This window comes from Liolophura sinensis, chromosome 7 (assembly GCF_032854445.1).
Source record: "Liolophura sinensis isolate JHLJ2023 chromosome 7, CUHK_Ljap_v2, whole genome shotgun sequence".
NCBI classification, from domain to species: domain Eukaryota; kingdom Metazoa; phylum Mollusca; class Polyplacophora; order Chitonida; family Chitonidae; genus Liolophura; species Liolophura sinensis.
This window is the reverse complement of record NC_088301.1, coordinates 6,509,765-6,533,458: the sequence shown is the minus strand read 5'-3', so window position 1 is coordinate 6,533,458 and position 23,694 is coordinate 6,509,765. Positions and strand designations below refer to the sequence as shown.

Genomic DNA, 23,694 nt, shown 5'->3' with positions numbered 1-23,694 from the left:
ATAGAGAGGGAATATGAGACTGGGCTGTAATACTGAGGGAATATGAGACTGGGTTGTAATACAGAGGGAATACAAGAATGGGCTGTCATAAGAGACAGAATACAAGACTGGGCTGTTATACAAAGAGGGAATAAGAGACTGGGCCATTATACAGAGGGAATGCAAGACTGGGCTGTTATACAGAGAGGGAACACAAGAGTGGGTTGTCATACAGAGAGGGAATACAAGATTTGGCTGTTATACAGAGAGGGAATGCAAGACTGGGCTGTCATATACAAGACTGGGTTGTTATACAAAGGGAATGCAAGACTGGGCTGTTATACAGAGAGGGAATACAAGACTGGGCTGTCATACAGAGAGGGAATACAAGACTTGGCTGTCATACAGAGGGAATACAAGACTTGGCTGTTATATAGAGAGGGAATACAAGACTTGGCTGTTATATAGAGAGGGAATGCAAGACTAGGCTGTTATACAGAGAGGAATGCAAGACTGGGCTGTTATACAGAGAGGGAATACAAGACTTGGCTGTTATACAGAGGGAATACAAGACTGCTGTTATACAGAGAGGGAATTTGAGACTGGGTTGTTATACAGAGAGGGAATACAAGACTGGGCTGTTATACAGGGAGGGAATACAAGACTGGGTTGTCATAAAGAGAGGGAGCACAAGACTTGGCTGTTATACAGAGGGAATACAAGAGTGTTCTGTTATACAGAGAGAGAATATGAGACTGGGTAGTTATACAGAGAGGGAATATGAGACTGGGCTGTTATACAGAGAGGGAATAAGAGACTGGGTTGTTATACAGAGAGGGAATACGAGACTGGGTTGTAATACTGAGGGAATATGAGACTAGGCTGTCATAAAGAGAGGAAATGCGAGATTGGGCTGTTATACAGAGAGGGAATACCAGACTGGACTGTTATACAGAGGGGGAATGCGAGACTAAATTTTTATACGGAAAGGAATACCCTAATTCCTGAAACGTCTCTGCAGCCAATATTTTGAAAAGTTCTGATAGAACGATGGAGTGTAGAGAAATAATTTGCACGGTTTAATGAAGCTTGCATCTTTAATGACACGAACAAACCATTTTTAGCATATATTTGTATACGTAAATTTCACTGAAAACCGCTTTAGTGGTTGAAATGGTTGAAGATTTACAGTACACAGGATTGGGTTATTTCAAGAAATACACATGTATCAGTATATCTTTCTCTGTACTTGTTAAATCTTCACATGTTTTAACCTATAACAGGAGATCATGGGAGCTGCTGCACTGATCTGTCTGTAACAAGTTCACTGTGTCTCGCTCTGACGGCACATCTAGTATGATCCCTGAAACCAAAAAGGGAAACCCATTTTAGAAAATGTGATAAAATGTAATTATCACATGAAGGTTTCACACGTGTCTATAAATATAAATACTCTGTGGGCAGAGGAAGTATACCTCTTAATCTTATGCCTAAAATAATGAAAACACAAAAATAATCCATGCCAGTACAAAGCTTAACCTTGTAACCATCCTGTACAAATCCGTTCTGTTATATTTCATTTCAGAACAACTGAGGTTCCTCATCCATAATGCTGATCATCATTGTATCAGTGAAAAATTCTCGAGTATTGCATAATTAAATTATTTATTTATTTGATTGGTGTTTTACGCCGTACTCAAGAATATTTCACTTATACGATGGCGGCCAGCATTATGGTGGGTGGAAACCGGGGGAAACCCATGACCATCCGCAGGTTGTTACCAGACCTTCCCCACGTACGACCAGAGAAGAAGCCAGCACGGGCATAATTAAAAATAACATCTTGTTTGTTATGATATTATATATACAGTGCATTTGGCAGTTTATATATATATGAGGGACTTTAAAACGTATATAAGGGACTTTAGAATGTACACAGCCATGCCAATCTCAGTTAATCATTGTGGCCTAATTTGCAACCTTCAGCTGTTTCCTAGCTTGAGAGAGGGGGTCTGTTTTGTCTGTTACAGTAAGCCAAGGTCAACAGGTTCTAGGAATATCATTAGTCCTTCTCCATCTGGTATTACAGTAAACCACTTAAGTTTAGCCAACCCAAGTCCTACAGGCTAATCCATTGGTTTCTCAGTCCAATCTTTAGTGTTAAAACAGTATTACTAGTACACCATCAAGTGTTACTGTTACTGTAACCCAAGCCCAGTTATCCCATGTCATGTAGGCTAGTGCAAATGGTTTCTTGGTTAACTCTTGAGAGTTTTAGCAATATACAATCATCAGTTCACTTATGTCATCCAACCCATGTCATATTGGCTAATGGAATGTTGTCTTGGTCAATTCTTAAGAAGGGTTAAAACAATGTCATTATTGCACCTTCATCAAGTGTTTCTTTAAACCAAGATCAACCAACATATGTTCTACAGGCTAATGTAAAGTTATGATTTATTAATCTTGAAGAGGATTCAACACATGTCCTGCAGGCTAATGCAACAGTTTTTCTGTGAACTCGTCATGAGAGTTCCAGCAATATCATTAGTTTCCCAAACCCCAGTCCAATGTTACTGTAAACCATGGTCTGACCTAATGCATACCAGTATCTTAGGCATAGTACAATTACAGTGCCTACTATTTTGTTATTCCAGCCCTATCAAGAGAAATTTGTAAGCCAGTTCAACGTAGCTGTGCCCTAAACAGGCTAAAGAGTAATGTTTAATGCCTGAAGAAAGTTCAAACGATATTCATAATTGTATAGTCCACCGCCATCATGAGCAACTGTAAGCCAAGGTCAACCTAATGACATTCTGGACATGGTACTTGTCCATTTAGATAATTGCAGGACCACATGTACATAAATTGTAGCACTACAGTCTGTTTATATTGCTACATGTAGCTGCGAAAAAAATTCCAGTTTCCTCTGCAGTCATGGCACCTGAAGTTGCTTCCTGAATTTGTTTCTGAATTTGTGCAAGTCTGTGGCTAAATCTTAAAAGAGCAGTGATCATCTTCATATACTGTATAGCCATCAATGACAGAAATTAACTCACAATCAAGTCACATCTAGCAAATTAACTGCAAAACTTCAATGGCACCATGTATGCTGCCAACAATCACTTCAAAACCCCTTGAGCAACACTATAGGAACTTACAACTGTACTTTAAGTTTGTTACACTTTGGCTATGAATTTTCAACTCTGATATCTAAAACACCTTTAAAATAGTCATACATGTACATGTATTTCAATCTGCCAGTACAGCACAGCCTTTATATTGATTCATCTTGGAAGTAGCGTATAGAAACAAGTTCAAGAGCCCAGCACCAGAGCAGAAAATTTGAGTGTAATTAGCCTAACCCAAGTCAGATTTCACAAGCAGTGGCTTGCTTAAAAAAATACTGACACGTCAGAATTTTAGAACACGACACACTGTGTCTTTATAGTACATGTGTTACAGTTAGTGAAATATTACAACCTAAATGAGGCAAATTATTGTCCCTTTTTCACGCCACCAAGCCCATAACTTATGAGGGAACTGTACATGAATTTGATGTTACACTGGTGAGGAATGTGAATAAATGCAGAATGGCTGAATGTGTTCACCTTGAAGCTATGCCACACCAATTTTAATGGTTCTTTTACTCGCAGAATAAACGTTTTTTTCTTTGTTGGAGGTAGAAAAGAAACTTGAAAATCATCTAATTTGTGGAAAATGTGGATTATCTTCTCCTGTTGAAGACCTGATCAAAAAGTCAAGAGAAACAGGAAAAAAAAAAAGGATAAACACTGTCGTCGTGCGCTAAAAGTTTCAGGGAACAGTAGTGTGTTGCCAAGTGTAGCCAGGCATATACCAGATTGTGAGGACAAGTGGATAGTTATTGTATCATGCATGCAATGGGCCACCAAAATCTAAAGGCACAAAAGCTGCAATGGGTCTCCCATCGAAAATATTCATTCTCACACCTGTTACATGTATTCTAACAAGATATGCTTGTTCTAGAGGAAACGAAAAGGATCACACAAAGAAATCTTGTCAAGTTTTACGTTCTCTTCAACATGATCTGTATTGTTATCTTATGATTTTTTTTATGAATATTGTTTTTTATCGAACATCCTACAGTTCTTCTCCCCATAATGTGTATTTGGTGTATTTGGTATGTTTCGTTAAAACTGAGAAAAACAAGTATTTTATCAAGAGAAATCTATCAAAATTGAAACTTGCAGCATCTTAAGCTGCACATTATCCTGAACAAATTTGACCAGTAATGTATAACTTCAGGTCCCAGATGTTCAAAAGTGTATTAGCAGTTAAGTCCGGTATCAGCTTCAGTTAATACCGGACTAAAATCCATTTATTTTATATTAGAGAAAGATTGGTGTTAAGGCTTAAGTCTGGCTTAACTTTTGATACACTTCTGAACAACCGCAACCAGATGTACATGTAGTTTGAAAACATAGTTCTTAAGATTTTGAAGACTAAAATGTTTTGCTCTGGTACAGGCACAGCTGAATCCACAGAAATTATAAAATGACCTTTCCAGATCATAAAACTGTCATCTGACTGGCCAAATGATGCACTATGATTGTGGCTGAATATGTTGACGATTTATGGCATGTACAAGAAAGTTTAAAATGTTGATTGAAAGTTTTAAACTTTCTGGAATCAAGCTGTAATAGACGGACATTTTTGGACATATGTTTTGTTAAGAAGGAAATATATTTGTTGTAGTTTTTTTTGTTTTCTTTTTTTCTTGTTCTACTCATGCAGCTCAGACTAATGCCCCAAACACAGATGTTCATCTCACACACAAATGTTCCACTCAAAGGATTGCCAAGATTTCCCTGCTTGAAGTACTACTGAGGCGTTACCACAATGTGCAGTTGGTCACACTCTCTAGTACGGTGATACATGACAAGATTTCCCTGCCTTAAGTACTACTGAGGCGTTACCACAATGAGCAGTTGGCCACACTCTCTAGTACGGTGATACATGCCAAGATTTCCCTGCCTTAAGTACTACTGAGGCGTTACCACAATGAGCAGTTGGCCACACTCTCTAGTACGGTGATACATGCCAAGATTTCCCTGCCTTAAGTACTACTGAGGCCTTACCACAATGAGCAGTTGGTCACACTCTCTAGTATGGTGATACATGACAAGATTTTCCTGCCTTAAGTACTACTGAGGCGTTACCACAATGAGCAGTTGGCCACACTCTCTAGTACGGTGATACATGACAAGATTTCCCTGCCTTAAGTACTACTGAGGCCTTACCACAATGAGCAGTTGGTCACACTCTCTAGTATGGTGATACATGACAAGATTTTCCTGCCTTAAGTACTACTGAGGCGTTACCACAATGAGCAGTTGGCCACACTCTCTAGTACGGTGATACATGACAAGATTTCCCTGCCTTAAGTACTACTGAGGCCTTACCACAATGAGCAGTTGGTCACACTCTCTAGTACGGTGATACATGCCAAGATTTCCCTGCCTTAAGTACTACTGAGGCCTTACCACAATGAGCAGTTGGTCACACTCTCTAGTACAGTGATACATGACAAGATTTCCCTGCCTTAAGTACTACTGAGGCGTTACCACAATGAGCAGTTGGTCACACTCTCTAGTACAGTGATACATGCCAAGATTTCCCTGCCTTAAGTACTACTGAGGCGTTACCACAATGAGCAGTTGGTCACACTCTCTAGTACAGTGATACATGACAAGATTTCCCTGCCTTAAGTACTACTGAGGCGTTACCACAATGAGCAATTGGTCACACTCTCTAGTACGGTGATACATGCCAAGATTTCCCTGCTTAAAGTACTACTGAGGCATTACCACAATAAGCAGTTGGTCACACTCTCTAGTACGGTGATACATGCCAAGATTTCCCTGCTTGAAGTACTGCTTAGGCCTTACAACAATGAGCAGTTGGTCACACTCTATAGTATGGTGATACATGACAAGATTTCCCTGCTTGAAATACTGCTGCGGCCTTACCACAATGAGCAGTTGGTCACACTCTCTAGTACGGTGATACATGCCAAGATTTCCCTGCCTTAAGTACTACTGAGGCGTTACCACAATGAGCAGTTGGCCACACTCTCTAGTACGGTGATACATGCCAAGATTTCCCTGCCTTAAGTACTGCTGCGGCCTTACCACAATGAGCAGTTGGTCACACTCTCTAGTACGGTGATACATGCCAAGATTTCCCTGCTTGAAGTACTGCTGAGGCCTTATCACAATGAGCAGTTGGTCACACTTTCTAGTACGATCTTACACGAAGTTTGCAGGAGACTGCTTACCTCCCACCAATATATGCATGTCACATGAGCGAAAGTTCACGAGTAACTCACCAAGGGTTGGTGGTATACTCTGCGCAGCCCAGTTTTTATCATCCATGAAAATGGCCGTATTGTCTAGGAAGTGAAAAATTCTTGATTATGGCACGTTTAACCAGTATTATGATAAACTGCTTTGAGGAATTGGTTAATGTGTATGTAAATTCTATAACATCATTTTCAACTTACATCAAAAGTTCAAAAACATCAAGATTCACACTGTGAAAAGATACGTACCACTTGATGGTAAGGTATTTAAATCACATTTACTTTTCAGGTGATTTCCCAATTTTCAAAAAATTGGCTCTGTGGAGAGTGAATTTGCTCACAAAGAAATCTTACTGGTTCGATATCAAGTGGCAGATTGCAATTTCAAACATTAATCCTCCGACAGAATGGTTTTCTTCAGGGAACAGTGGGTACCTAGGTCAAGTGGAGCCTGATATATTCCACAGTCAAGGACAAAAATTATTCAGTTTGAAAACCAAGAAAACTTGTTTCCTATTGATACTGTTCTCATAAAGCATGCTGTATATATTAATCCAAACTGAGCTTAAATGGTATTGTAAATTTTGTACACGGCATACATGTATCACAACATCAAAAAGAAACAAGAGCCTTGGTTACATTTGTCATATTTATTTCCTCTGAACAATGTGTCTACGGATAATATTTCTGTAACAGGAGTGAAGAATCATCAGACATTTTACATCGTACAAACATGACATCATATCAGAGTAGTGTTCAATAATGAGATAAACCCGTTTGACATAATTTTACATCATTGAAGACAAGGAATCTGCAAAAATGATACTGGATGACTAAAACTCACATTCAACATCAGTCTCTCCTATTTTGCAACCATGATTACTTAAACAATTTTCAGGGTACTCCTCTGGTCCCACATTCACAGAACATTGTAAATCAACTTTTCATACTTTCTCATTGTGCACAATATAATAAAATCTCATTTGAGTTATAACTCAAACGTAGAAGTCAATGTATCAGATTTGATTTACAAAGTTTTGTGAAGGTTGCCTTACAGTGTTCAACACTATCTACTGTCCATAAAATTGTATAAAAATTAAATATACCATGAATAAGGAGAGCTAGTGCATTATTTGGCACAACATTGGGTAAATTACACCATCAATCAATATAAATACTAGGAAACATGAAAACATGTCACCAATCACACACATCAATAAAACAATATGAAGATATAAATCTAAGAGACAATAAAGCTTTTTTTTTTTTTTGCTAATTACCTGATTACTGTCCAAAATATTGCAGTCATCTTAATACTCACATTGCTGTCATCTTAAAATTGACCGTCATCTGAACTTATTGATCGATGTTAGAGGAGCTATCTTAACACTGACCAAATATTACAATCACTCAAACATTGACCAACCTATAGCAGTCAATTTAAACTTGAACTATACTCATATGTGAGTCTGGCATGTTGACCAAAATACTGCAGTCAACTAAAACATTTAATACAAAATCAAAGCAATCTTCCAAAACAAAAGCAAGCCAACACTAAGCTGAAAACATTATGCTCTCTTTTTTTTTTCTTATTATTTATTTTTTTTTAAATATTGTAATCATAAAATTGTACTAAATATTCTAGTAAAAATCTGGAAGTCTTAACTGAAACAGATGAAAGACGTGAGAAGACTTGCTAACAGTATTCACTACGTGTACAATACCATGTATGTCCATAAACTGTTCGGAGAAGGTGTAGAGGATCCATTCACAACAACACATGAGGTCATACTCGTTACAGCGCATGCGCTGCTCTCTACGTTCACCATCATTAAACAAGCTTGAATTTTGGAGCCTGACTGACACTCAAAGGCTTGTTTAGGTTTAGCCCCACCACATGAAACTATTTAATCAACATTCAGGAATAAACTTCTTTCAGGTGTTGGTTAGAATCATTTTGTGCATGTGTACATGTATCCTAAATGACCTAACACTTCATCCACGACAAACTTGATCAATGTAACATATTCTGAGAATTCTAATGATTCTGGAAAAGTGCTTTAAGGCTGGTTTGGAAGGTAGTATGATGTCCTGCTGGAAAATGTGTATTTCAGCACAAAAATGATGTTTTATGGCATTTATTCACCCAGGTTTTGCGGGTGAAACTTGGGGTCATTTAGGTTGGATAAAGAGGGAATGCATGTGTATGAAGTAGTAATAAACAAGAGTTTTTGTTCTGACTTCGTTTTTCTGCCTTATCCCTGCAACCTCAGTGACCTGGGCATGTTCAAATTTTGCTGGCTGTGGCAGGGACTGCAAAGCGAATAAACACAGCAGCGCATGGGCTGTGAGGAGTACATGTACACGAAGCTCAGGAGAAGTCTGGTGCATAATGAAAAGTATGTCAAAATGAATCATCCACAGAAAAATGTGTCAAAATGAAAGAACACAACACTGGTCTTTAAAAAAGGGTGCAAACCTCTATACACATGTATAAACCTGAAACCATTAGTCCAAAAGAGTCATTCCATAATGATAAGACATGCATGTATTTCAAATGCGTTAAGTTCAAATGAACAATAATTTTTTGGTGATGTAAAACCCTTCAGATCAAACAGTGATAAATGTACCTGTGTAATCAACCCTCTTCCTGATGGTGTAAATCTTCAACCCTTTTGTATGCTTACATTGTAAATATTATCGATATATGGAAACTATAAATTTTCGCTGTAAACTGTGAGATTTCGCTATAAATTTAAAGACTGATGTAAAATTATCATCCTGTAAGTCTGACCAGATACTGCCTGAATCAAATCCAACCAACATGTAGAATTCCAGTATTATATGGGTACATGTACAACGCACTGAAATACCACAAGGGTTATGAGAAACCTCACAGATCAGTGTTCAGTTTAAACAAACAGTTCACCCAATAAAGTTGACCTGATATTTGACTGATGTAGCCACATAGAAATCTCTAACCCTCAACCAACCCTTAATATACCTGTATCCAATAGATACTACCTGTAATTCAAGGAAGTCTAAAACCTGGTATTTTTGTCAACATTTGTACATATGTGTATTACTGTATTTCAAATTTAAAAGGTCCACATCTTCAAGTCATGTTCATCTTAAACCCTAAGAATTGGTAAAAACTGTAAGACTTGTTTATCCAAACATAAGACCTTAATATGGGACAACACATATCCACAATACGATAATTCTGAAAAAAGAAATTCTAATAAAGAGGCCAGCTTGTTTAAAGCATGATGATCAAGCCCATGAAGTTTCATGAAGATTAAGTGAAAACTACAAGACTAGTTGACCCAAACATAAAACCTTAATCTCATATGTATGTAATTTGTAAGGTCGAAAACTGGTAAAAAAAAAAAAATTAATATATTATGATATGCATTATCATGTATTGTCTACACCGTGAAAATTGTGTGAGGAAAAATCCATAATCTCAGATTTAAGAAGTATACATCTTCAGAGCATGTTCATCAACAACATCTCCTCAAAACTAAACATAAACTAAACATCTAAGACTTCATGTAAACAGAATACTTGACCTTGACAAAAAAAGCTTACCCAGACACCACATTCCAACACACTAACAATACCTCGCCTTTCTTCATAATGGCAGCATGAGAGAAAATATGCCACTCCTTTCAGCTTAAACTTTCAGCTTAAACTTTCAGCCATATGGAGGCCTCCATACACCCATGACAAGCCTCCATACACCCATGACAAGCATACTGGTAATACATTAATTCAAATGTAAAAATTATAAGTGAATAAGTCTGACAAGATCACAATTGTGAAGAAATAACTAAAATACACGTAATAGTCCTGAGCAGTTACATTCAATTTCAAAGTACATGTATTTTCAATAATGCTGCATGACTTGTAGGTGAAAAGAAAAAGAGTACATCTATTTCAGGCAGGTACTACTACACTCATCCTGAATGTATCAAAAGTTTGTAACTGCCTTTAATAAGTGCATAATGTCCCATCCATTTTATTCGCCCAATTTCAGCTGTTCTACACTGAAACAACTGCCAAAATGTCTGAGGAATTATGGGAAGATACTGCTGGGACAGGTCTTTATGGTAGATTTAATTGACACATGTCAAGATTAAGACCATCATGACAACTGCCATCTTCATCTGACTGAAGAAGCCACAAACATTCCTTTCCCATAAACTTTGCTTTCCTTGATCTACAATAATGAAAAATGAGTTTGTATCTATGTTTCTTTACAGGCCTGGCCATATTAAGGTACGTTTATATCTCTCCCCTATGACTAACTAGCCATGACCATATTAAGGTACATTTGTATCTCTCCCCTATGACTAAACAGCAATGGCCATATTAAGGTACATTTGTATCTCTCCCCTATGACTAAACAGCCATGACCATATTCAGGTACATTTGTATCTCTCCCCTATGACTACACAGCCACGGCCATATTAAGGTCCATTTGTATCTCTCCCCTATGACTAAACAGCCAAAGCCATATTAAGGTACATTTGTATCTCTCCCCTATGACTACACAGTCATGGCCAAATTAAGTTACATTTCTATTTGTATCTCTCCCCTATGACTAAACAGCCATGACCATATTAAGGTACATTTGTATCTCTCCCCTACGACTACACAGCAATGGCCATATTAAGGTACATTTGTATCTCTCCTCTATGACTAAACAGCCACGGCCATATTAAGGTACATTTGTATCTCTCCTTTATGACTACACAGCCAGGGCCATATTAAGGTACATTTGTATCTCTCCTCTATGACTAAACAGCCACGGCCATATTAAGATACAACTGTATCTCTCCCTAATAACTACAGTCACGGCCATATTAAGGTACATTTGTATCTCTCCTCTATGACTAAACAGCCATGGCCATATTCGGGTGTGTTTGTATCTCCTGTCTATGAATGTACACATCCATGACCATATTCAGGTGTGTTTGTATCTCTCCTCTATAACTCTACACATCCATGACCATATTCAGTTGTGTTTGTATCTCTCCTCTATAACTGGCCATATTCAGGTGTGTTTGTATCTCTCCTCTATAACTGTACACATCCATGACCATATTCAGTTGTGTTTGTATCTCTCCTCTATAACTGTACACATCCATGACCATATTCAGTTGTGTTTGTATCTCCTGTCTATAAATGTACACATCCATGACCATATTCAGGTGTGTTTGTATCTCTCCTCTATAACTGTACACATCATATTCCATATTCAGGTGTGTTTGTATCTCTCCTCTATAACTGTACACATCCATGACCATATTCAGGCGTGTTTGTATCTCTCCTCTATAACTGTACACATCCATGGCCATATTCAGGTGTGTTTGTATCTCTCCTCTATAACTCTACACATCCATGACCATATTCAGGTGTGTTTGTATCTTTCCTCTATAACTCTACACATCCATGACCATATTCAGGTGTGTTTGTATCTCTCCTCTATAACTCTACACATCCATGACCATATTCAGGTGTGTTTGTATCTCTCCTCTATAACTCTACACATCCATGGCCATATTCAGGTGTGTTTGTATCTCTCCTCTATGACTCTACACATCCATGATCATATTCAGGTGTGTTTGTATCTCTCCTCTATAACTGGCCATATTCAGGTGTGTTTGTATCTCTCCTCTATAACTGTACACATCCATGACAATATTCAGGTGTGTTTGTATCTCTCCTCTATAACTGTACACATCCATGACCAAATTCAGGTGTGTTTGTATCTCTCCTCTATAACTGTACATATCCATGACCATATTCAGTTGTGTTTGTATCTCTCCTCTATAACTGGCCATATTCAGGTGTGTTTGTATCTCTCCTCTATAACTGTACACATCCATGACCATATTCAGTTGTGTTTGTATCTCTCCTCTATAACTGGCCATATTCAGGTGTGTTTGTATCTCTCCTCTATAACTGTACACATCCATGACCATATTCAGTTGTGTTTGTATCTCTCCTCTATAACTGGCCATATTCAGGTGTGTTTGTATCTCTCCTCTATAACTGTACACATCCATGACCATATTCAGTTGTGTTTGTATCTCTCCTCTATAACTGTACACATCCATGACCATATTCAGTTGTGTTTGTATCTCCTGTCTATAAATGTACACATCCATGACCATATTCAGGTGTGTTTGTATCTCTCCCCTATAACTGTACACATCCATGACCATATTCAGGTGTGTTTGTATCTCTTCTCTATAACTCTACACATCCTATGCCATATTCAGGTGTGTTTGTATCTCTCCTCTATAACTGGCCATATTCAGGTGTGTCTGTATCTCTCCCCTATAACTGTACACATCCATGACCATATTCAGGTGTGTTGGAATCTTCCCTTGTAGGATTCTATATATCCATGGCTGTATTCAGGTGATACCATGACAAATTGTCATAACAATTGCTTAGGACGTGGAACACAGATAACCTGACTGGAGCACTCAGGGTTAATAATGGAAACCTGATCTTAGAATGACTTGACTATTGCACATGAAATATGAGTACAGGCTAATATGTTAAGTTGATATTACACTGTGTGAATACAAGCTTGAAAACAGAGGCAAAGTGTGTGTGTACACACAGTTATGATTGATGACAAGAGTTATGACTATGGTGACAACTATCCAAATTCATCAACAATTTCACACAGGAAAGAAAGCAAACCAGAATTCAATTTAAACCTCCTTGATATTTTTAAGAACAAAAAAACAGCTTACAGGGATAAAAATTCATCACTGACTGGCTGGTGTGACATATTAAAATGCACGCTATGTCTCAAAGGCGAAGTCAAATTTTGGGAATGGTGCAGTTATTCACACGTGACCAAAGCTGCAGACTTTAACCCAGGATATACTACCTCAATTGTAAGCTAATCAGTGTTGATTCTACATCCCTTTAACTGAGTGCTCTCCTAAACGAGTCCCACTAGACTAGGCATGAATGGGAAACAGTTGACGAGCTACTGAATAAAGAATAAATTAAGGTGCATATCAGACGACTAGAGAAAATATCTGAAGATGTGGTGCAGATGTTAAGAAGAGACAATATGATTTTTTTTCTATGCCTCTTCCAGTATATACTGTTCCGCTGAACATTGTGAACTAGGACAGCAGGATACGACGGTACCTTTCTGTTTTTGACGCGGGGGGAGTAAGAAGATGATGGACACAGCGATCACCGCATGCCAAATACTGTGAGTGAACTTGTAGTTCTGTTCGGTCTCCACAAAAGCGAAGATAACTAGACCAATGGCAGCACAGATCACACCTGGCAACAGGAAACACAGGTATCGCTTCCAGCTCGGGAAAAGAGAGTGCCGCTTGCAGCACATGCGAACCTGGAAAAATACACAAAACATGCAAGTAACAATCAACATGTAATTTCAAAAGAATCATACTCAAACTGAAAGTTATCAAATAAAGTCATACATGGCGATGGATGCGTTACATTTTTCTGCTATTTCCTATCTTGTGCATTCAATCTGTAAGTTATGTTTGACCAGAACTAAATATCTAGATCTAGCTCAAAACAGCATGGCTTATTCTTCTTAGATTTTAGAACTTTAGGATGTCAAAAGGACATTAGAAAGGCTCTAGAGTCCTTATGCTGCCCTTGTATGATAAGCACTCGGCCAGGGAGCTTCCTCATTTCAGTAAGTTACCATTTAAGTATTAAAATGAACAGTTAGAACAAAACTGATGAAAACTGACATAAAACCAGATTTCACCAGCCAGGTGTGATCAATTGCCAACTATCACAATGTCTTTCATACATCTTGTAGCAGGGAAAGCAGATATTGCATCATATACAAAGTCACAGAGACAGACATGTGAATGGACAGACAGAAAGTACCCAAACTGACAAAGTGCTGCTCACCCATGATATAGCCATGACGACGATACCGCATGCAGCTGGCGCAACAAATACCCACAGACCATGTCTATCATACTCCACCCCTAGGGCTAGGCCTAGCGCACCCGCCATATGAAGGAAGGAGCGCATTTTGGAGGGCAGGCGGGCCATGGCCAGCAGGGTCACCCAGAACGACAGTATGGAGCCGTAAAAGTCACAGTAACTCAGTACATTGTAGTCCATCATGCAGAAGGTGTAGACTGAGCTGGTGTCACAGGCATGGTAGAACTGCAACAGACAACATGATCACTGTTACCTCCACATAAACTTACACTTCTCTTTGGTATGCCAGTGGATTTGTGTGCATGATTTGATCCATTAGATTTGAGTGAAAAGTTGTTATTCTCATTCACACAAGAAAAAAAGTTGCTAAAATAGACCTACTTCAAAATGTTTTAATAACCTTCTATACCCAATTCTCAAACAAGATTGATGATGTGTGCAAAAATTTAAAACGTGGAGTAATTGTGTTAACTGTTTGAAAGGTACTTGGTTAACTGTATCTGTTTTGATTCTGAAGTAAACTTTAAATCTGATATTGCACCTTCTACCAGAGAATGTCTCCACAATTATGCCACATACCCTAAATGACCTAAAATTTATAAGTGAATTTTTAGAGACAAATAAATGTCACAAAATATTATTTTTGGGTGCTGAAACTTACAATTTTCCAGTAGAATACCATCCAATGTTCCACGCAAACCTTAAAACACCTCTCTAGAATCAATAGAACTCTCAGAATCGAGGGAAAAACTGGGAAGTTAGTCATGGATGAAATTTAAGGTCATTTAGAGTAAACTCAGTTAATGTTCTAAAATGCATACACACTTCTTCACTGAGCAGAAATGACAATGCAGTGACAAATGAATTAACTGAAATAAAAGTAGATTTGCAGCACCAAAGCTACCCATTCAATGGCTTGGCAGACACTCTTGTGACATGAAGGTGATACATCTAATTAATGCGGACCAGTCAGGTGGCTTTTCACATTAAAAAGGTCCATCTCACAAACCCACAGACCACTGATAAGATCTAAGTGTTTGGCCAGTATTAGGATGAGTACTTACGGTTGAGAAGAACATGGTGAAAGCGTAGACGAGGGCCTCGATATAGTACCACCGATAGATGGCAAGCACAATGGCCGGGATGAAGAAGAGGTTACTGAGGGAGAGCAGCAAGACAGACATCAGCTCCTGTGACATGGTATCAGCTTGAGAGCCATCGGTACAGCCGTACCCACGCCAGCCCCCCTCACAATTACAGGTGCTGAAAACGTACACACCACTGATGTACTCTCTACAGGTGCCGTGAGCACCACACTCGCCCTGGACACACTGCCCGACACTGGCACTGAACTCTGCCCTAGGCGCACGCCCATGCTTACAGGCCTCGTACTGGGTTGACCCTTTGGTGTAAGCTACTTTGTTAATGCACTGACTCTTCAGCGTGATGAACCAGGTGCCTGTTTCTGGATACGGAACATACACCGAGGCATAAGTGTTGTTGGGCAGGGTGGTGTTCACCGAAAGTCTGATGCCCTGAGAGCAATCCAGAGGCAGAGAACCATTGGACACGCTCGCTGGGAGGTGATCCTTCTGGGTACACATCGTCACAGCTGCATACTGCGTGGAATCCTTGGGAAAAACAACAGATCTAATAATGTACATGTTTACTTGTTTGGTCATATTCAGAATACATGTATTTAAAAATGTGACCTCACGAATTCCAAAAGGAAAGAATGATCTAAATAACCGTGATCCAATTTACCTAATTCTTCCAAACGAAATTTCATGTTCTATAAATATCATGCACTCAATATAATCTTCAGAAAATGGTTTTCTTGATGAATTAGCGCATACCATGTTTTATTATACATTACAAACTATAGTTGCATGTACTCAAGATTATGCAATCATTGTACAGATTGAAATTTCATTTGGGATTAACTTTTTCCCCCAACCAATGGAAAATTCATGTAAAGTTTGGCTGGTTAGAGGTCACTTTTATGGATGGAGGAAACCAGAGTGCCCGGGGTAAACCACTGACCTTTGACAAGTAACTGACGAACTTTCCTACATCTGACATACCATAAAGGTGAAGAAACATTAGACTGCGCAAATGGTTATAAGGGCATCACTGACCAATTATTCTCACCAAGCAAGTAGTGAGCTCTGGGGAATGTGCAAATTCCCTGTCCAAGCTCATGTGTTACTAAACCACAGCCTGCTTTCACTCTGTCAGATATACAACTACATGTAAATGTATATCTGTATGTTTACACATCAAGTTTTACTGATTTTGTGCTTACCACTTTGCTTGGATCCGTTTTGAGCAACAATTTGAGAGTTCCTCCGGAATCTATAAGCTTTTTGACCTCAAAAGACGTGACAAGGGTCTTTTTATCTGGGATGATACGTTCATTCATGGGCATGGGTAACAGGTAAGGGCTGGGAAAGACAAAAGCTGTGGTGAAGTCTTTCTTCACCATGCTCAGTCTTCCCAGGGAGGGTAGCAGATGACACTCGCTGGAGGGCACCACCTTGTTCATCTGGCTGTAATGGTACACCATACTGTCAGCACGAGGAGATCTATGCTTCTTCTTTAAGGGGTAAGCTTGAGCAACCGTCATTCCGACAAAGAACTGACAGCCTGAAATTAATATGGGAAGGGTGAAATTAAATCATTATCACATTTCTTAATTTTTTTTATGTATTTCCTTTTATTTTTACCAGGTTCAAGTCTACAGCAGTGGATCTAAAACTGATAAGTAATATCATACTCACCATGCATTGTAAATTCCAGGCTGAATGAGACTTCAGAACTTTCAGAAAAATTTCCCTGAGACCTTGTGACTTGAAGATAACTCCATTTGTTCACAGCAGGGGAGGCAACTCCAACAGAACAGTGGCCAGCGGGTTGAGTCTCACAATCTACCTTTGATGAGCTCCTGTCTGAGTCTGGCAGTACCTGGCTGCTGACGGAAAATGAGACAGGACAGAGAATGACCTCCACTGAGTCGTTGTTTGATAACGTACAATTCATCACATTGACCTGGTAATGGTGGACGTCAGTCGGAACAAGATATCTGAAGACTGAGTCTGATTGGCCAGATTTCAAAGTCACATGATGCTGATCTGACAGGGAGATTTCCTCAATGTCCTTCCTGATGGTAGAGACGACTGTGGCCGAGACAGCATATGTACATGATGAGCGACTCAGACCCTGGTAACAAAACAAATCACGCAATGACATTTTAGGCTTGACCATCTCTTCAAGTATCAAAATGGAACCCTTATACAAACTCTATGGTTAGAGGATTCAATTTTCAGGGTTTGAACTGAAGTACCTATATGCAGAAGAAATACACCATAAACTAGATGGCTAATTTGTTTTTCAAAAAAACACTGTCTCACTTACCAACTTCAATGGCCCTTCTCACTAATGTAACAATAGTAGCTGCCTTGACTTTAACCCTTGCCTAAGATAACTGCAACTGATCACATCACATTACATTTGCTTTATAGATAATGTTTCTGCTGGTATTAAACTGTTTGTCTGTCAGTAACTTTACCGAAATACTTAACCACAGTTTTGGTTGAAATTTTACTTATTCATGGCATTTTGTACATGTTTCATGCAACAGCACTACTCCCGCAGCAGATAAAACTTGATGGAATGGTGCTCAAATGCTAGAAGTAAATGGTGAGCTTATAGCATGACACTGCACTAACATTACTCCCTCAGCAGATGAAGGTTCATGGAATGGTACTCAAATGCTAGCAGTAAATGGTGAGCTTATAGCATGACATTGCACTAACACTACTCCCTCAGCAGATGAAGGTTCATGGAATGGTACTCAAATGCTAGCAGTAAATGGTGAGCTTGTACCATGACACTGCACTAACATTACTCTTTCAGAGGATGAAGGTTCATGGAATGGTACTCAAATGCTAGAAGTCTGCTAACGGTGAGCTTATAGCAGGACACTGCACTAACACTACTCCCTCAGCAGATGAAGGTTCATGGAATGGTACTCAAATGCTACAAGTCTGCTAACGGTGGGCTTATAGCATGACACTGCACTAACACTACTCCCTCAGCAGATGAAGGTTCATGGAATGGTACTCAAATGCTAGAAGTCTTCTAACGGTGAGTATGAACCATGACACTGCACTAACACCACTCCCTCAGCAGATAAAGCCTAACACTACTCCCTCGGAAGATGAAAGTTCATGAAATGGTACTCAAATGCTAGAAGTCTGCTAACGGTGAGCTTATAGCATGACACTGCACTAACACTACTCCCTCAGCAGATGTAGGTTCATGGAATGGTACTCAAATGCTACAAGTCTGCTAACGGTGAGCTTGTACCATGACACTGCACTAACACTACTCCCTCAGCAGATAAAGGTTCTTGGAATGGTACTCAAATGCTAGCAGTAAATGGTGAGCTTGTACCATGACACTGCACTAACATTACTCTTTCAGAGGATGAAGGTTCATGGAATGGTACTCAAATGCTAGAAGTCTGCTAACGGTGAGTATGAACCATGACACTGCACTAACACCACTCCCTCAGCAGATAAAGCCTAACACTACTCCCTCGGAAGATGAAAGTTCATGAAATGGTACTCAAATGCTAGAAGTCTGCTAACGGTGAGCTCATAGCATGACAATGCACTAACTCCTCTCCCTCAGTCATGTCAGCAGATGAAGATTCATGGAACAGTTGTGAAGTGTGCGAAGTCTGTCAAGGTGACTGTCTGATTATGTAAATGTATCTTCAACAGGAAAAGTAGCTGGGATAGTCATACTTTTCGTACAGTAGATGAGTTTTACTATTATACCCTCCTACAACATTGAGATAAGGATTTATTCTGCTGTAAAACAACTATACAAATAGATGTGGTCTAATGGAGAGCCAGTTGCAAGCCACGGAGAATCTTAGCCCAGTCTGTTGATATAATACCAGCAATGGAATGATGGTCATGCATACGTAAATGTACCGTACATTTGTGCTAACCTTTTGTCCAATACGGCTTTTCCCCTTCGGTAAGACCACAGTGGCAAACCAGCTCCCAGGGAGAGGGTTGGTGATAACAAATGGTGCTGAGGAGTTGTCTGTTTTGAGGGTTAGCTTCCGCATCATTGTACGGCCAAGGTAGAAGTTCTCCGGGAATGACTCATTGTATGGATTTATCACAGGGTAGCCACCATGCTGCATATATCTGAAAGAAAACAAGAGACAGCTTTGGACATCATCAAACCTTAAGAATTCACATACACGTATATGCCAGCTACAGGAATACTCATATGGTGTCAAGCTTATTTGTACTTTTGTGATATCTTTCACCAGAATTCTTCTCACTGCCATTGTTCACACTGCTGTCATTCGATATGGTTTGCAGTTACTATCCCAGGGTTTATATACATGTAATTTGCAGATCCAACAATGCAGAGCCAAAATAATGAGCCATGTAACAGTGGTGAATTACAGAGAAATCACTGTAATACACTTCAAACTAAACAACATACATTTGTTAAGTATTTGTTTTCAAATATTGCTTTTGGAGTGACTGTAATGTTTACACGAAGGTCCAACCAACTGTAGGCTTAAATTGTAGCTTACAATCCTCTTGTCTTATGGGTTACTGACTACAGTGCATGGGTATGATTGCAACTCATTTATGACCAACTTAGGTATGCGATTTAAGAAGTTAAACGTAGTTTGCTAGGCTCAAATCACCAAGGTAATGCACAACTGATGGCAACTGTCCACTGTTTGAGAATGAGGGGCCGCAGGCCTCCCAAGTTTGAGCATGGCAAACTATGTTTTATAGTGGAGCCTTTAGGGGGGAAAAAAAATGAAAACAACCGCCCTCTCCTTTTTGTTAATATTTAACAGTCTAGGTTGTGTTATGATTATGGGCAAGTCTATGCCAATGGAATGGGTGGGGAATAAATCATCCAGTCAGAGTGAGGCACGTGACAGTTATTGACCAATAAATGTACATTTCCCGCCAGCACATCTCCATTTCAGTTCCAGCTCTAAATTTGAACATAGCACTTTGTAAAGATGATTTTAAGTCAAACTAATAAAAAGTCAGAAAGATTTACTTCATGGAAAAACTTGTAGATTTAGCTGAACCTTAAATAGAAGGTGTTTCCGGAGATGGTAGCGTTGCCGAGAATTTGATGACTAAATGAAGCTGATTTCAGCAAACTTAGGCCTACAATTTCTTCAACTCGGGGTCACACTCTGTGTCTGGGTGACGGATGGAGTCTGGCATGCTGACACAAATCACTGAGGCACTGGAAGACTGGGAGGAATGGTTGAGTGTGAAATACTCAAAGCTCAAAGAGCTGTATGTAATTCCTCAGACTAAATTCGTTCTAGTGGTCAGTTAAGGACATTATCACATGTATTCCAACACCAGTGTGGCTCAGAACAGTGGAGTGGAGACAGTGGTTTGCGTACCACTGACTGAGTCCTGCAATGAGTTTGCCATCATCAAGCACAAGCTCTTCACTCCCATTGCTTGATTGTAATACCAGCAATACACCACTTTTGGAGGGGTTACAAGTAAGAGGATGTTGAAAAAACACATCGCTGCCCATGTTGCGCTCATCCAGATATAGTATCTATAGATGCTTGTTGTTTGATGCCACCTCTTTATATGTCATACACGGGATAAGTGTCTATTGGCCAAATGATGCTGGATAGGTAAATATTTCACCATGAAACTTAACTGCCTGGCCAATTATATGTAAAATATTCATTTTGCCTTTTTCCTCAGAAAATGTGAGCTGTCAAATTTTGGAGAAAACAGATGTTCTGACAGCACAACCAAGCACCCCTATTTTATTAGAGACGTGGATCCATCCCAGCATTCATGACAAGGATGTCAACTGTGTATAGATTGTCAATTTGAGCACCCTTCGCTCACCATTGCTTTTAGTGTTAAAGTTTGTGGAGGTATGTTAGAATTCACAGTGGTGGCATGCATGCAAATGGCAACAGAAACATGTATTGACAAGGGCTATGAACTGGCCAACTGTGCATGCAGAAGCACAGAAACATGACTTGACAATTGTGCTTGCAAAAGCACAGAAATATATGACATGACACCTGCACTTGTAGAAGAGCAGTAACAGGACCTGATAATTGTGCCTGAAGACGCACAGAGATGTGGCAAGACAACAATGCTGGTAAAAGGACCTGTAGAAACATTCCCTAACAACAGTATTTGTTATTAAGTTAACCTTTATAACAACTGTGCTCACAAAAGCTGAGAAAAGTTACACAAATAAATGAAGAACTTATACTCATAAACCTGTTACATATAATGGCAAAGAATTTTTAATACAAAGACCAAAAATTTTATTTTCGTTTAATCATGGAGGTATGTATATATGTTTCACCTGGGACTTATACAACAATTATATTAGTCCTAGGTTTAATATAGCATTTTAAACCTGGATTTAATCTATTATTTGTTCAATATTATTTAAATACTTTAACGAATTAGGGCCCGTATACTGTAATAGTCATAAATCTATGATCTAGCTTTTGGAGTTTCTAGCAACAAGTGAATGTCTTACATGATGATTTCTCGGACCCCACAGTTCTCGGTAGTGCTCAGTGCCTGGAAGTCCCACCATGCCTCAGCCGACTCCTCGGGAATGACGTACTCCAGTAAGCGAACGCTACGGTACGATTTGTACTCCACCAGCTCTAACGGGGGGTGCCAGTACACATCGCTCTCATACACGCCACCTACGCACACAAAACAAGGAGAGATTTCACTCATGGAGCATCAAGTGCGCTCAACATTTACAAATCCTTCCGCACACAGCTGATAAACTAAGTGTAACCTATGAAAGAAAAACAGAGAATGGTTTTCCTTACCAAATTTCGATATGGCATCGGTTGCCAATGCTGCAAAGACAACAATGGCCGAAGTAAGGCCAACAAAAACTGGATACATCATAACAAAAATGTGTGAGACAGGGCGAAGCGGCGACGGGCTCTCCCTGAGTGCAGTTGGCTGAATGGCATTGTGCTCCCGGGCAGACGATTAGTATACAAAATCTTAAGCCTTCACAACGCCATTCTGTCTATCTCAGTTCCTTCCTTCTTCCGCGATGTCAACAATGGGCCTCCAACACCAACAAAAACTAAAGAACTTGAGAGTTATCGCCCTTGAAAGGTGTTTCTTAGGTCCAAGACTTGCGTACATGTACCTCGGTCTAGCTTTTGAAATTATTCACTACCGGTACTGTTTTTAAGGAACACATTAATAAACATTTTTCCCCAATTTACAGAAGGAGACGATAACATAGCAGTCATTGGCATGTAAAGGGTTAAATACCCTCACTGTATGGGTATCGTGGTATTCACATATTATATTAACCGATTCCATGTTTCTGTGTGTACCTGTAGGTGTATATTCATATCATACATGTTTCATAAGTCTCTCTAACTTTCATTAAATTACAAATGATTTTCATTTTCTCGTGCATACATGTATAGTCTACATAATATTATTTTATACCATCATAGGATGTAGACGAAATTTGTAGGTAACTCTATACTTTGTCACTTTGGATAACTTGTTTAATAACCTTGATAACACATTAGGTCTACGGTTATATTACACAGAGTTTAATGGATTACCTGCCTAAACCATTCTGGTGCCACAAAACCATACATTTAACGAGTGAATATGTATTTTCCCTTCTCCATCCAATAAACTTGCATGTCGCATGAAGGCCTCGGTAGTTTAGTTGGTTAGCGCGCTAGCGCAGCGTAATGACCCGGTAGCCTCTCACCAAACTAACACAAAAGCGTTTGTAGCGCCTTTATTTTGCATATTATTGGCATACTTTGTGACCGTAACATCTTTTAAGCCACCAAAATTGTATACACGCACATGCTTCATACCATGGGGTGATATTTTGATAACGCATGTGAATGCAGCCTTTTAGGTGTAAATTGTTAGAGAAATAACATAGCATAGTAAGAATGTCACCAACCAGATGCTGACACATTAAAAGAACATTGAATAACCTATAAATAAAAGCCGTTAACGCCGATTGACATTGAAACTACGTCTTACCTCCACAACCCCAGACGCCAGTCACGTTGGTGGTGGGTTCTAAATGTCTGCAGTCGCGCCACTCTGGCAATGTGACAGTGGGGCCACTGCCGGGACGGGATGTGGCAGTGTAGCCACGGACGGGACGAGTAGACTGGAGTGGAGTAAGTAGGCCAGAAGGCGTAGTTGATGCTGACGATAGCGCTATAGATATAGGTACATATATGTATTACAGGGAGGTCAATTAAGAAGGAAATTATTTTGTTTAACAATATTAATTTGTGTATTCCTAAATGGTTCAGA

General features: G+C 39.3%; 1 protein-coding gene across 2 annotated transcripts; it reads right to left on the bottom strand.

Moving 5' to 3' along the window:
* Positions 1-318: 318 nt before the first annotated feature.
* Positions 319-23,694, bottom strand: LOC135470318 (transmembrane protein 8B-like). 2 transcript variants are annotated; one of them, XM_064749182.1, is made up of 9 exons: positions 23,413-23,694; positions 21,896-22,070; positions 19,317-19,521; positions 17,077-17,515; positions 16,602-16,942; positions 15,361-15,927; positions 14,258-14,521; positions 13,508-13,718; positions 319-1,342 (listed from the first exon to the last, which is right to left on the bottom strand). In XM_064749182.1, exons 3-9 carry the CDS (start codon positions 19,515-19,517, stop codon positions 1,254-1,256), a joined length of 2,112 nt encoding a protein of 703 aa, XP_064605252.1. In that variant the 5' UTR covers positions 19,518-19,521; positions 21,896-22,070; positions 23,413-23,694; the 3' UTR covers positions 319-1,253. The 2 variants fall into 2 exon arrangements, with proteins under 2 accessions (XP_064605252.1, XP_064605251.1); XM_064749181.1 differs by lacking the exon at positions 23,413-23,694 and adding an exon at positions 22,203-22,434.